Here is a 16,715-nt window from a genome sequence, read left to right on the forward strand (position 1 = left end):
TCCACTCAGATTTATTACCATTATGAAAACATTTCTTCATGGACATATTACTAGCTGAGTATAGTTAAAAGTTAGCTATGCAATAACATTGACAAAAGCTCAAAAAGCCAAACATGACTAGATTTGAGTACAGCCAGAATCATGGGTTTATGCTCCAACGGTCCGCATAATAGCTGTGTGAACTCAGTAAATTTGGGCAAAGCACTTCATCTCTATAATGTACAGTTTCTCCATTCCTAAGATCAAGAGTAATAAAATCTATCTTGACCATCTTACAAGGTTTTCATGGGACCCAAGGGAGGTAAAATATGTGGGAGCATTTTGGAAACCATTAAACATCATACAAAAAATTAAAGGTAGTATCTTTATTTTAATGAGATTAACGGTGGCTCACTTTCTATTTTTTCAAATGCAGGATATATTTTTTAGACTTTCGGTTTATGTTTTGCTCACTCTCTGCAATTCTATGAATACTATCCAATTCAACTTATTACATATATTTGTTTCTTCTGCCCTCTTTAGAGGTTTTCCTATCTCTTATCCATAAAAAGAACCAGAAAATTATCCTCATCTAATACTCTTATTTAACAATAAACAATTTCTAAGGCAGTAATGTAACCAATCCCTCAGCTAATTTTCAAAAATATCAATATATTACTGTTGACTTCTACTCCTGGTTACATTACCAATTTTTAATGGTCTAAGGGCAAATCACTTAACTCTCAAGGTACTGCAGTTTTTATATCTACTGAAAAGGTAGAATATTAGTGTGACCAACTTACCTGATAAGGGACAATTCACCTTTATAACTGAAAAGTTAAAGCAGTATTCAATTATGAGAGAAAAGTTTCCCTCCAAACAGTCTACCAATACAATAATGCCCTTTGGAAATGCAAAACTACTAAAATGAAGCCACTAGTATATGCATAGCCCACATATTATTTTTTTTAAGCTATAAAGACAAATTGAGAAATGACTAATTTCCTTATTCAACAGATATTCCAAAAAGGAGCAAATTAGAAACACAAGGATAGAAAAGAAGAAAATATTTTTTAGTAGCATATTTACCGGTGGTTTTTAAAAAAAATCTCAATACAATCACAAAGGAAATCCATCAATCACTAACAAGTGCACACCAAATAATTAACACTGTTTCCCAGAAATAGAGGGTTTAACAAACCTTATTTCCTACCTAACGTACACTAAGGCACAGCCTTAAAAATAGCTAAAGTTATTTCCCTCACTAAAAAATCTGCTATTATATCTGCTTACTCACGACATAGAAAAAACTTTACTCTGATTCTCAATCAAGCATAGCATCACATCCAGTTTTTTCACAAACCATATTTCACAAATAACTGTTTTGTAAAATAATTTATTTCGCAAAATAATTCTGACCACATGTACTAATTGTATTGTTTTATGGTTCATTACTAAAGGTTTCTATAATTGGTTTTTTTAAAAAATTTAAACATGCTGAAATAGTGGAAAGAGTTTTTTTTCTTCTGTTCTTTGTTGAAAGGTATCTCTAATATACAGAAAGTAAGACATAAAAAAATATGACTACACAAATTACAGTAGTTGAGGAGACCTTTATACTTCATACAGTAAGTGGAAACACTGCTCAGTAAGTTGTATGCGACATATTAAAACACTGTAATTCAAATACTCAGCAAATTATGTTAAAATCTAAGAAACAAAATGTGGAGAGAAAGGGGTATAAACTCAAATATTTAATATACTACCACTTGATTAAAAGCAAGAAATGCCTGATTCTTTGGCTTTAATTTTAAAATCAGTGTACTTGAGTCAAATTCTATTGTGCTAGAACACTATTAAAGAAGTACAATAATACAATGTATTTATTTATAATTTCTTCATATGGTTTTCCAAATATTTTTTCTTCTCTATATTGTATCTTCATACTTGTGAATTTCCAAAGTTTCACTGCTAAAACTGTATCAGTTATCACAATATACAGGCACTGTAATATGCACAATTAATTTTCTTTTAAATTCAGCATGTCAATAAAGGTGTGAAATAAATCATTCTTTATTGATGGGAATTTAAAGTCAAAATAATGAACCAATTTTTAAATGGATTTCCTTTGTGATATGCAGAGTACCTTTGTCAAAAAGTTTCCAAATCTTTAGCAGGTATAAAATGAAGAGAATGATAATTACCATATTGAAATAAGATCGTATTTTGACTCCTCTTGCCAGATCCCACACTATCACATTCCCATCATGACCAGCAGAAAAGAGAACTCTAGGATCGAACGGGTGTGGTTCAAGAACAAATACCTCATCTTCATGACCCTGGAATATTTTTGAAGTGTCAAGGAATCATAGATATTAAAAAAGAAAGAAAAACAAACATAATGAAATACCAATATGGCACTATTTCTAGAAATGGAGTTTTAAGAAATATTAAATTGGCAAAACTATTCAAATTTGTCATATATAAATAATAATGAAACTGAGCTAATATCATTGTCCAGGGCTTGGTGGATGGATCTTTTCATATTAAAAAAAAACAGCAAATATCTACTATATATTTCCAAGCCAAACCTGTTTAACTGCATTATTAAAATTATTCACAGTCACTCACAAAGCAGTTACCCCAGCAAGCAAGAGATTTTAGTTAACATAAAAGACTTTATTCCTCAATGAGAATGTTTCATTCTGTAGTCAGCTTCAGTTATATCAAATAAAGATTAGAATTTTTTTCTCACCATCAGGACATGAATTAGTTGACCAGTGTAAGAATTCCAAACTTTCAGAGTCATGTTATTAACTGCAGTTATAACTGTATTGTCATGTCGATCCCAAGCTACCATAGTAACCTTCATTTTTGTGATTTTATCTTCTATTCCTTGAAGGTTTTGGCTGAAAGCGAGGAAGTATTTTACACTGACTATTAAAATACTGACACAACAAAAACCAAAACATATAATCTATAATTTGTATTTATATTCACTAACATAATAACTGTCACTTAACAGTAACTGAGAAGTTTGAATCAACATGGAATGAGGGTAAAAATCCCTGCACCAAGTCAGGAAATCCATGATTTCCAGAATTCTAGCACTTCGAAGCCATTAGTAACAGATGATCTTGCATAAATATCACTGCTATAACACTATCTAGATCCAGGAATTCTGTGCCATGCTGCTCACTCTCCACCTTTTACTGTTGCTGTCATCCCCTGCTGACTGTTCTGCTTTCCCATTCATCTGAGATGACTACACACAAATACAAGTGGAGAAAAACATTAAAAGCAAAATAACAGTTACAACACGCAGTATAATTTATCTTGGCTGAAGAAACCATTGGACATAAAATATTGTCCCTCTGTGACAAATGAAACATATATGTTCTGGTTTCTGAAAAAAATATTTAGAGTTAAAACTATTATTACAGTACTTTTATCATCCCCTTAAAAAAATTAATTCAGTAAATGTCCTCAAATATGCCAATGAATCATTTCATAAAAATCTACACTGCTCATCTCCAATTGTACCTCTAGTTATTGCAGAAAAGTAGTAATTTTAACATGACATATAATTTTATAGGCTGAGAGTCACCAACCTGCACTATAATATACTTTAAATAATCAATATCTACAGAATATTTCAAATTTGACCTCTTACCCTGCTGGACGAGTAGCCATATCCAACAAAATGCTCTTCCATTCTCTTCGTTTAAATTGCCAAATACGTGCTGTCCCATCACGGCTCCCACTTACAAACCTATATTAAAAGGAATCAATCCCCCAAAGAGAAATCATACATGCTTTACCAAAATGCACTTTTTCCTGAGATCTCATTTAAAAAGACAGCATTCATCTTTACTTGTGCAGCATTCTAGTAACTTCTGAAACTTAATGGGCTTTTTAGAATTTTATATGCAAACGTTCCAATTTTCATGGCGAGGTCACAAAAATAACATTTGCCAAAGTGATTCAAGGTCACTATGTACTACCCTAGAAATAAAATCGACATTTTCCAAGGAAAACACAATGATTTTCTTCTCAATATTAAAGAATCTGACTTATTCTACTCAAGGTATTAGAAGTAGCTTTATTTCCTTTTATAACAAGAACATGGGAAAATTTATACATCATCAATAAACAGGTCTGCCTCAAATATTATACTGTGACATATTTTCAATCTATACCAAAAGCTTCTCTACATTTTGAAACACATATGGAATATACAGGGTAATTTAAAAAGCAGTTATTACTAAAAGTGTCCAAGGATACTAACATTATTACAAATAAGATAAAGACATGTGCCTATGCACGTGAAGGCTTTATTCACTTTTAAGTATAACTGGTCAAGATCTTTATTTTAGGTAGGTGATCATTTCCTATACAACTTCAAATAAAATCTGATGACTAAAATTGTCTTTATTTCATAATTTTAAAATTAGAATTAAATTAGACAAATATTTTACCTGTTACTAGTGTTGGAAAACTGGATACTGTCAACTTTGTCCTATATATAAACAAATAAAAAAGTGGGTGCTGAATATAAACTCTTAGACTCACATAAATTATACTCATCTAATTCTTTTCACCAATACTTACAGTATGAAACTCCAATTCTGATATTTTCTCTGGCTGACCTGATCCAAAAAAATAAACCCGAATAATATGATCTGTGCTTCCCGTCGCCAGAAACATTCCACCTATGAAGAATAACAGCAATTATTTAGAAGTAAAACATAACTTCAAAATCTCTGAAAATTAGAAAAATGTAAGCAAAATTACAATATATACTGAATTAATATTTTACTCCAAAACCATTCACATTTATCCTAAATATATAACGCATCTAACTGGAATTTAAGAAAGAAGTTTATGAATATATCTTTGACTAGAATGAATTTTTCAATATTTCCAGAAGTAAAGCTTTGCTCAAAAAATAATTTCACTAAGTGATTATATAACCATACCATGTTAAAATTATCTGTCATCTTCACTAGAAAATATTTCTCTTGCAATTCTGCTGAAATTTTTCTCTTGTGTTATTTCCCATGTGTCAAAATCTTACCAAACTTTTAAGGTCAACTCCCTCAGTAACTTTTCTTTACAAAGTTTGCAATCAAAGGAGGCTGGTCTCTTTAGAACTCCCCTAGGACTTTGTTTTGTAGCATATTCATTCTATCTTGCATTACAGTTACTTGTATGTGCACTGTACTCAAGAGTAATACTCTTCTACAGTATTGAAAATAATACTTGTATATAATAAAATATTTAAGTACTTTTGCTAAATGATCTACCCACTAACTCCTTAAAAACATCAAATTGTCTTTGAAAAAGGAGTAAAAATTCAGAGTATTCTGGATGCATGTATGATGCCTATATTTATGTGATTACTACACGGAACACTGAATCCATGGCAGTGGCACTGGACATCTAGAAATTAGAAAATGAACATGTTTGGGATATTAGTATGGCAAAAACAGACTCACTTCACCAGTTTGCTATCCCTTATCTCAGGTAATACTCCTATCCACAATTATAAAATAAGCAGAAAAAGTAAAACTGAAAATAAAGGTAGGAGGAACAGGTATTAGACACAATTTGGATCTACTCATGTTTCATTTAATTTTCTTGTCAATTTACTACAAATAACCAGGTTTTTTTAAATAACTTGTTTAAAAACACCCTAACATCCATTCAAAATGCTGCTGCATAAACACAAATCTGAATTGGAATCTTAGCACTGCTATACAATCATTTTTTAAAGTGCAAATAAGAACAATATGCAGCGAATGAACTGATAAAGATGTACAAATATGAATCAAATGTATTTTACTTAACTATAGAATACCTTCAAAATCCATGAAAACATAAACCTGATTTAAAATACTGTTCTTACAATGAAACAAGTATTTAAACATTCATTCTTTAACAGGGTTGATTTTGAAACTATTTATTCTCTCCTACTAGAACATTATAGTCTTCTTAAAGAAAAACATTAGTCATGTGATTCTATAAACTAAACTCTTACATAACTGAAATACTTCTAAGCTAGTTTATATGATTCTTGGTTACTCACTAGCTCTGGCATATGTATAAGAACATGATTTATGGCCGGGCGCGGTGGCTCAAGCCTGTAATCCCAGCACTTTGGGAGCCGAGGCGAGTGGGATCACGGGGACAGGTCGAGACCATCCTGGCTAACATGGGTGAAACCCGTCTCTACTAAAATACAAAAAAACTAGCGGGCGTGGTGGCCTGTAGTCCCAGCTCCCTCTCGGAGGCTGAAGGCAGGAGAATGGCCTGAACCTGGGGAGGCGAGGAGCTTGCAGTGAGCCGAGCAGCACTGCACTCAACCTAGGTGACACAGCTGAGACTCCGTCTAAAAAAAAAAGAACATGATTTATAATACAACAGTAAATATTTTCCTAAATATTATGCGCTCCACTAGAAGGTTTCTAAATGAACAACTTTAAGTGGAAAATTAGAATGGGGGAAACTTACCAGCACTAAAAGAAGAACAGATCATTTGAACTCCAGGCCGAGGGCGCTCTGTAAATTTTGCAGGTCTTGGGCTGTAATACAAAAAATAAACAATTAAAAAAATCCTAAAGGAACCAGTAGCACCAGAAATAATCTGTTTCAAAAAATAATCCCAGAAGGGCAAAATTAAGTAAGACGCAAGAGATGGCTCCCTTCCTAAAAACAACTTAGAAATAATTATGTGTCATAAATCAGCAGATCTTGTAGAAATTCGAGATACAGATTTTGTAGGACCTCCTGATTATACAACAATACGTACATGGAACAATCCCAAAGGCACTGTCATACCAGACATGCAGTTACTAGTTACACTTACTTCTAATCAAATTTAACATGTTCTCAGTTTTTCATACAGAATAGCAACGTACAAACATGTAAGGAATAAAGCTATTCGCAAACATGAATACAGTAGCAAAATAGGTGCTGTCTGTGCCTTATGTATCTCATCAATAACTAAACTTTTTCAGTATTTTACATTTTTAATTAAACTTCTTCCTTCTTTGACCTACTAATGTGATAAAACATGTCCTTTAGGACCCCAAAAAGTAGGAATATTACATTTATCCTAGTGAAAATCTGAAGATAATGTGACTCTTACATCAACTATAATGAATACTCATTCAAAATAACAGTCTACAGAAAATAAGTTACACTCAACTGTATTTATATAAATTACATAACTGTATTACAGATTACATTTTATATCAGTACTACTGATATTAAATGTTTAATGTTACAGCCAACCAATTAGAGAAAATGAAGATTTTTATCATACTACCAGCTCTAATACATTTAACAATGTGTATGTAATGTTCCAATATACTGATTATATTTGAAGCCCTACTTACTGTTCATTTTGGCATAGTTCTTCTACACTATTTGAGGAAATGCAAAAATAATTAGAGCCTTAAGCCTATATAACTTTCAGAATCTATAACAAATTTAGCAGTTTTAGTTTTGTGATCATTTACTGGAAAAAAGTATATACATGAAACATTTCTGAGCTATAGGTTGGTGCAAAAATAACTGCAATTTTTGCCATGTTTAAAAAAGTTTTTTACCATGAAAATAATGGCAAAAACTGCAATCATTTTTGTACCAATCTAATATATATTCTGAGCAATGAGAATTACCTTTTTTTACTGACACAGAATGCAACAAAATGTTAAGAATTTAAAAAGTAAGTTTGTAAATAGTTTTACATTAGTATTTACAACAAATTATATTAATATTCACAGGCTCTAACAGCTGAGCAAAACAAATATCATTTAGAGAGACAGATATTAGAACATTCTTAAAACCTAAACATTTATTCAGAGCAAAATTAATTGTAATTTAAGTAAATTAATCTGAATTATGAAGGCAACTAAATACATTGCTTTCATTACTATCTTAAGGATTGTAGCTCTAGATTTTTGCTAATTTTTGGTACATCTGCTCACATAAGCTCCAAGCAAGCATTTACCTGAAACTCATTACAAAAATATGCAAATAGTCTTAGAGATTACCATTTTTTAAAAGATTTTTATTTTAGAAAGGAAATCAGTATATCGAAGAGATATCTGCACTCCCATGTTTGCTGTAACACTGTTCACAATAGAGAAGATTTGTGGTTTTTTTTGTTTTGTTAGGTAGAGTCTCACTCTGTGGCTCAGGCTGGAGTGCAGTGGTGCAATCTCAGCTCATTGCAACCTCTGCCTCCCAGGTTCAAATGATTCTCCTGCCTCAACTTAAAATTTTTTAAGTTAAATTACAGCCAAATGACAACAGCAATGAAATTATATTTTAAAATATTAAATTAGTGTGACAATGTAAGTAATTATGTGTTTAATTTGTTTACTTGTTTAGGTTTAAAGCAAATCAGTAAGGTTCGTTTAATGGAAAATATGCACACATAGACGCTTTGGAACCTGATGGACCACCATTTGAGTCTTTGTCATTGTTAATGTTACTTATTTTTAGATACTTTTTTAGACACTTCTCTTTACACACTGGTGAATTATTTTGATTAACCAATAAATTTAATAAAGCACTCTACAAGTTACTTTGTTTGTTATTGGAGACAGAGTCTCATTCTGTCACCCAGGACAAAGTGTAGTGACACTATCTCAACTCACTACAACCTCTGCCTCCCAGGTTCAAGTGATTCTCATGCCTCAGCCTCCCAAGTAGCTGGGATTACAGGTATGCACCACCACGCCCGGCTAATTCTTATATTTTCAGTAGAGACAGGAGTTTTACCATGTTGGCCAGGCTGGTCTCAAACTCCTGACCTCAGGTCATCTGCCCGCCTTGGCCTCCCAAAGTGCTGGGATTACAGGCATGAGCCAACACTCCCAGCCACAAGAGCGAAGATTTGGAAGCAACCACAGGGTCCAACAACAGATGAATGGATAAAGAAAATGTGGTACTTATACACAATGGGGTACTATTCAGCCATAAAAAAGAATGAAATCCTGTCATTTGTAACAACACAGATGGAACTGAAGGTTATTATGCTAAGTGAAATAAGGCAGGCACAGAAAGACAAACATCACATGTTCTCACTTATTTTTGGGATCTACAAATCAAAACAGTTGAATTCATAAGATAGTAGAGGATGGCTATTATAGGCTGGGAAAGGTAGTGGGAGGAAGAGGAGGGAGGTGGGGATGGTTAATGAGTACAAAACTAATAGAATGAATGAATAAGGCCTAGTATTTGATAGCACAGCAGGTGACTATAATCAACAATAGTTATACATTTTTAAATGACTAAAGGAGTATAATTGGATAGTCTGTAAAACAAAGGATAAATGCTTGAAGGGATGGATACCCTCTTTAACACCATGTGATTATTATGTATTGCATGTCTGTATCAAAAGATCTCATGTACCCCATAAATATATACACCTATGTACCCACAAAAACTAAAATTGAAAAATAAAGATTTTATATTTTTAAAGAGAAAAAACAAGTGGGTACCCATAATTTGTTTTTAGATGCATTATTTGAGGAAACATTTTTTAAAAGGGCCTTGGGCCGAGTTCAGTTTCTAGGTCTATCACTTATCAAGTGTGTGACCTTAGGCCAAGTTATCATTTCTGTACCTCAGTCTCCTCATCTGTAAAACAAGGGTAATTAACAGAACCTATCTCAGAGTTGCTGGGAGAATTAAATAAGTGCGATTCATGTAAAGTGCTTAGTACAGTGTCCAATATGCTCAATAAATATTAGTATTTTTATTAGGTTCAACAAGTTCTAGCCAATCCTTCAATGACTAACTGCCATTTAGTTTGGCACAGTGGTTAAAAGGGGTTTCTCATATTATACCTCTAGTAGTATTTAAATCCTGGCTCCAGTACCACCTGCTAACAATGTAACCTGCTGTGCCCCAGTTTTTTCCCTTATCTGCCCCAGAGATAATAACTGTATCTTTCTCAAAGGGTTATTTATAGGGATTGAGATAACAAATATGAAATGCTTAGTACTAGCTTGGCAGACTAAGTGCCTAATAATCACCAATAAAAATTTGTAATTATCATATTATACGCCTATTTTAGGATTCCTAGTCTCTTTACGCCTAAGTCTAAATATACTTGGACAGCTTCCTCCTACCCAGAGACCTCTGGGGCTAGCTTATGGTTCAATTAGCCACTTCGACTACCCATTTAAGAAACAGCATCTTTACTGGAGAGTTGGTAATATACACATACAAATGAACGTATAAAGATATTTGAGTTCCCAAAGTTGAACTGATTCATTCAACTAATGCAGATGCTGGGTTTCTAAAGTCATTTCCCCCAGCAGATTATACAAAAGCATTATAGCTAAATACAGTTTTTGCCTTTATTAATTAAATCCTATGTGACATAAACACAGTAGAAATCTATATCCTGTCAAATTTTTGGCAGTTTTCAACTATGTGTAAATACATAAAGAGAATAGGTGTTTCAAGGCTTATATCTAAAGAGCAATGGATTGTTCTTATTTTTATATTTTTAATGAGACAGGATCTTGGCCCTGTTGCCAAGGCTACAGTATAGTGGTGTGATCACAGCTCATTTCAGCCTCCAACTCCTGGGCTCAAGCAAGCCTCTCACCTCAGTCCCCTGAGTAGCTGGGACTGTAAGTGTGCACCACCATGTCTGGTGTTTGTTGTTGCTGTTGTTTGTTTGTTTGTTTGAATTTTTGTAGAGATAAGATCTTGCTCTGTTACTTAGGCTGGTCTCAAAGTTCTGAACTCAAGTGATCCTCCTTCCTTGACCTCCCAAAGTCCTGGAATTACAGGTATGAGCCACCGTGCTCAGCCACATTACTCATTCTTACGCGTGAACTCTGAATTTAAAAATTTTAAGGAACAATTTTAATTCCAATTAGGAAAGAATATTACTTATAAATAACCAGAAAAAACTTTAAAGTCCAAAAATAAAAAAAATTGCTAAGCTGTATACAACAGCTCTATGGAACACAATGGAAGCTATTAAAATAAATATAAATATCTATGGTAAAATATTAAGAAAAAAACAAAATTATATATATTTTCCTAATTGTATCTATATAAAAACATTCATGGAGAAAAAATACTGTATTAGAGTAGTGGTTTATATGTGATTCTACATAAAGGTTCTGAAAAAAATCACTTATATGGAAAAGCTCACTTCTCAAGCATCCAGAAACATGAAATGTTATTGTACTTAGCAATATAATCCTCAAGAAGCATAAATAAGGTGTGAGCTTAATTCTGTAAAACATTTTCTGTTCCTATCCCAATTTGAACATTGCTAATCACTTTTTCTTCTCTAAAACAATAAGATAGAAAGAGAGAAAGGTATCCCAATCAGGTCCACAAGGAGGTTAAAAATATATACAAGAAAACAACAATTAACAATTAACTATTGCTATTGTCCATATACATCAGTAAAATATTTCAACTTTTATCTATCAATAAAGACTTTAAATACGAGGGATGCAACTGAAGTGAAGTCAACTTGCTTTGTCCAAAGAACCATGTTTTAAATCACAATCTTTTTTCAAACGAAGTAGTTTTATTATGTTACTCGAGCTACCATGGCCCCCAAGCTGCCATAAAAACCACTCTACAAGAATGTTCATACACATGAAATTAAAGAAGCAGGCATTGCATTACAATCATCTAAACGCTACTGTTTTTAAAATAATAAAGGCATGCATATTTTATTAAATAACTTGGGTTGGCAATTTATACATAGAAGTCAGAGATAATTATTGAGATATACTTTCTAATCTGAATGACTTTCTACCTCGAGTGGCAGAAATGGCCATTTCAACATTGTGAAATCAACTGAATACACTACTTCCTTGTTCAAAGACTACCCATGGAGCAAATACACTATTTCCTCTCCCCACTACATCCACTTAAAAGATACGGTATAGAGGCCAGGCACGGTGGCTCACGAAACCCCATCTCTACTAAAAATACAAAAAACTTAGCCGGGCGTGGTGGCGGGCGCCTGTAGTCCTACCTACTTGGGAGGCTAAGGCAGGAGAATGGTGTGAACCCGGGAGGCGGAGCTTGCAGTGGGCTGAGACACAGAGTGAGACTCCACCTCAAAAATAAATAAATAAACAAACAAATAAACAAAAGATATGGTATAGAAAGTATCAAAGGGCAGAAAAGTGCTCTAGTCCTGGCCTTGCCAATTTTTAAGCATTGTTTTAACTATGGGAAAGTCTTTCAACCTTTTCAGTGCCCTTAATCAAAAGATAATACTATCCAACCAACTTGTTTTGATAAACCAAAGTATTAACATGGGAGACTGCACAAACGCAAAATGCTATTATGGGGAGGGAGGGGAATACATCTATCTACCTTGATGCAGTTTAGTGAAACCTCAATGATTCTGTCTCCCTTTGTTTTCCTAGATCTAAAATAAAATCTCAAGTTTATAGATTCAGTAGCATCAATTATTAAAATTATTTTAAAGAACAGCATTAGCAATTCTTAAGATTATGTTCTCAGCATCAAAAGCAGCTATTAAAATATGCAGCACATAGAAAGGAGTGGTAATAAAATAGGTAAATTCTGAAGGAAAGAGCTATGATTAGGATAAAGAGAAAAAAAAGTGAACATGAGAAAACTTTATTTGAAACATAGAAAAAGAGGGAGGTATAAAAACAAAACAGGTTAGTAAACAGTCAAAAGAGGATTTCTATTATTTACTCAAGGAGAAAAAGTAAATGTATTCCCATTGTCGACTACTTCATACTTTCGCAATTCCACTCATTAAATTAAACATATTTATTCTATGAAATAAAATAGAAACTGACTTTATTTTAAGGGTTCCAGCATCCCAGAGCCAAAAACAAATAGTGCCATCTGCCCCAGTAGAAGATAGATATCTCTTTGAGCCACTGCACAATGGTGAGAACTGAAAAGACAATCACAGAAAAAATATCTTTACAAGAGTGACATAGTCCAAATAAAATCTACTTTTTGCGATTCAAATAGCAACTAACAGTAACAGTTAGAAAATGGCAAGAATTTACCAAGGTTATGTTATTTAAAGTACATATATTTATAAAGAAAGCAGTCTTCATTTTAGTTGGCTTTATATACTGGATTATAAAAGTGATTATAAAAGTAACTTCTTAAAATTTAATAACCAAAAGCGACTTCATTAAATTTACTTTACATTATAACAACAACAAAAAAAAATGTATAGGGATTAAGACAATTACCTGTAGTGATGTAATAGATGCACTATGGCCCTGAAGAACAGCCAAAGGTGCACAGGTTCGAAGACACCAGACTCGGATCATTTTATCACAACTTCCAGCTGCTATCATGGTATTCTCATAGTTTACAGCCATGTCTGATATTTCAGCAGCATGTCCTCTTAAGGTAGCTAATAACCTCCCATCATCTGTTGCCCATATTTTCACAAGACAGTCATCAGAACCCTTAAAGTAAGAACGGATATTAATAGAATTAACCCTATACATTTTAATTCAAAATCTTAACACTAATAAATCATATCTGTTATATCCACTTCTGAACAAGTATATTTTTAAATACCAAAAAGTGTTAAATATTTGTGTTAGGAATCTTCCTCTACACAAAGCTCTTTATTAAATTAAATCACTGAAAAAGAGCACTTGTGTACTCACCAGCAAATAAGAGAAGTGGAATACTGACGATAATTAATATTTACCTTTGGTTCCCTATCTACTATCAAAGTACCCTCAATGTGGATTTCTGTAAAAGAATTTGAAATTCTGAAGTAAAAAAAAAAAAAAAATTATAGTTGCAAAACAAATGCAAGATACAATGGTGACTAATATTATCTATTTTGTTTTGTAATACAAAACTAAAAGTAAGCTTGTTTGGGGCTTTTTCTCTCAGGAAGCTAGGAGTTTCCTATCACTGATCTTCAGCTGAAAACATGACATCATCTATCAGAAAAAAAATTAACCTCATCTGTATGAAGTCAATAAAAATACATAAATTACTTATTTATTCTGCCATAGTAGTGTAAGTCCAGAAAGAAATTGTAAAGGATATGGAGTTTCCTATGGATACCTATATTGACAAATGAACATTCCGATTTTATATAGACAAAATAGAGATAGAACATTGAGACTTTATTTTTTATTATAAAAATTTTAAATATATAAGAAAGTAGAAAGAATAGCGTCATTAATCACCATATATCTACTTCCCAGATTCAAAACTTAATTTTTTGCCACATTTTCTAGTCTTTAACACAAGGTTTAAAGAGAAAACACACACTCTTGCAAAATTACTGAATATTTTACAGGATACAGTTTTACTAAGGGTTCATGTTAGAATGCTTAACGACCTTCCAATCTAATTCTTAAAGAAACACCTTCATATCTGACATTAGAAAGAACTCAAAAGGACCTACAGAGGCATATAATTCAGACAACTTTCTGCATCATACTGACAATAAATATAACATATAAATGTTTCCAAACACTGTATCAACAGAATATGTTAAATGCTGTATCTTAAATCAGACTTAAATCAGCCAATGCTACCTAAAACACCCCCCAATTAACTATAAAACCAGTTCTTCTGACTGAGTTATTCATCTACTAAATAAGGAGGCTAAATTGAATTGTCTTTAATGTTCCCTATACCTCTAAAATTAAGTGATTCATGCATTCATTTATCCCTTTGCCTTGTGATTATGTGACAATCACTAAAGATATAAGAATGAGATATAAAGACACAGTATTCTTGTCCTTGTGAAGCAAGACAGAAGAATATAAATGTAATGATGTACTATATATTATATAGGACATATAAACACTTACATGTCCTAAGTGTTTAACCACTGTTAATCAGCAAAGATTCAAACAAGGAAACGATCTACTTTTCCTGAGAAGATGGAGAGGTACGGTGTGGAAAGGAACCCAGAAGCGGTGATGCTTGAATAGAGTCTCACGGAAGAAGAGGCAATGTAATGTAGCGGCTTAGAGGACAGCCTCCAGGGTCAAATGTATGACTTTGGACATGTTACATATACTTCTTGTGCCTCAGATTTCTCATCTATGCCTACCTCATAGGATTGTCACAAAACTAAATGAGAGCGAAGAGATAAGACAGTGTCTGACACATGGTTACAGCTTTATCTTCTAACACTACCTTTGCTGCTGACAGTATTCATATTCTTATTACTTTAAAAAGAGCATTCCATAATGCGACTATAAACTATGGTCAAAAGCATGAAAATGTGAAACAATGTGAGTAGTTCATAGAATTGCAAGCAGCCTGCAAGGTTATTTACAGTGTGAGGTGAAGGCATACGGATGAAAAAGTAAGAAAAATTTGTGAAAGGCCTTTTACGGCTTACTAAGAAAAGTCGTGTGTAATGAGGGTCACTGAAGATATCAAACAGGTGAGTATCCGTCATATTTGTGTTTTCTAAAAGTCATCCTGGCATCAGTGTGAATTAGGCTAGAAAGTAGGAGACCAGTTGAAAGTTGTTAAAAGAGCATGGTCAGGAGAGAATGAGTGGTAACACAAATTATAGCAGCAAAAAAGAATAATCAAAGACATGATTATAACAGCTGTTCGGGGAATAAAAGGGATAAGGAGCATATCACTGATTATCTGTTGGAAGTGAAGGAAGAGCTGCAGCAGACTATGACTCCCAGAAAGCTGGTCTATACCACCACCTGGCACATGGGAAACACATTAGGGATTTGCTGAGTAAAAAAATGCTGTAGGGCACTCATTCAAATTAAATTCTCTAAATTTCACAAACTGAATCAATGTGTTCACTACATTTGATTATCTTCCCAAAACTGAAGCAATATTTGGTTCTCAACTGCATTCAGTACAGAAAGAATTTTAAGTACACTACAGTAGGTAGACTATATAACAAAAGTAAAATCATGACATCATGTTATCTTCAAATACGGATACAATTCATATCATTCTTATGAATCTTTGAATGTGTTTTACATTCCACTATAAAGGTGCTTCACGTATTTTTCATGTTAACAAATAAAAACACCAGTCTTTTGACCAAAATGTCAGTTTTAATAAAAGGAACAATGGCAATCTGTGACCTAAAATTAACCTCCAGTGACCTTCATCAATTAAAATGTAACAAGAAGTCCCACTATATTCCTACTGGGTTTATCATTTAGTTATCTTACCAATTTAGTATTGCTTGATTAAATTTGCTCTTTTTAGACAAGTGCTGAAACAAATAAAAATGCATATTCTTCCCTCTGAGTGTGTATTATCTCAATTAACCTTTCTTTTCTTCCATCAAATTGCCAGAGAGAAATTTTTGATCATCCTTTCACAAAAATCTCTCTCCATTATCCTCTTCCATGACCCACAGAAGTTTGCTGCCCCTACCCCTAATTCCACCCCCCAGGACTGCTGGAAGATTTTCAAACAGAATTCTCAGCATTCTTAAGCAATTTCTATCTTACGTATCATCACTTGTGATTATTAATTCACCTTTATGGAAATTTGAAACAAAAGATAATCTGAGCACAAATTCAATAAAGCTCTCTTAAGATGACTATACAAGTACTCAAAAATAATTGACTAAAAGAACTGCAGAGGAAAAATTAAATGTATTGGGAAAAAATGTTTAAAGTACTATAAATGTGTTTTATTTTATTATTTATACACTTCTTTGTTTAGTTTGAGATAGTCTTACTCTGTTACCCTGGCTGGAG

General features: G+C 33.0%; 1 protein-coding gene across 9 annotated transcripts in view; it reads right to left on the minus strand.

Annotated features, from left to right (window-relative positions):
- Positions 1-16,715, minus strand: part of PHIP (pleckstrin homology domain interacting protein) — a 138,764-nt gene that overhangs the window by 72,524 nt on the left and 49,525 nt on the right. For all 9 annotated transcript variants that reach the window (XM_031667255.1, XM_031667252.1, XM_031667251.1 and 6 more), the window contains 8 exons: positions 13,230-13,451; positions 12,819-12,919; positions 6,493-6,563; positions 4,591-4,691; positions 4,458-4,498; positions 3,653-3,751; positions 2,735-2,888; positions 2,184-2,318 (listed from right to left, as the gene is read on the minus strand). In XM_031667255.1, coding sequence (XP_031523115.1) covers positions 2,184-2,318; positions 2,735-2,888; positions 3,653-3,751; positions 4,458-4,498; positions 4,591-4,691; positions 6,493-6,563; positions 12,819-12,919; positions 13,230-13,451 — 924 coding nt within the window. The remainder of the gene's footprint in view (positions 1-2,183; positions 2,319-2,734; positions 2,889-3,652; positions 3,752-4,457; positions 4,499-4,590; positions 4,692-6,492; positions 6,564-12,818; positions 12,920-13,229; positions 13,452-16,715) is intronic.

Source organism: Papio anubis, chromosome 6 (assembly GCF_008728515.1).
Source record: "Papio anubis isolate 15944 chromosome 6, Panubis1.0, whole genome shotgun sequence".
In the NCBI taxonomy this organism is placed as follows: domain Eukaryota; kingdom Metazoa; phylum Chordata; class Mammalia; order Primates; family Cercopithecidae; genus Papio; species Papio anubis.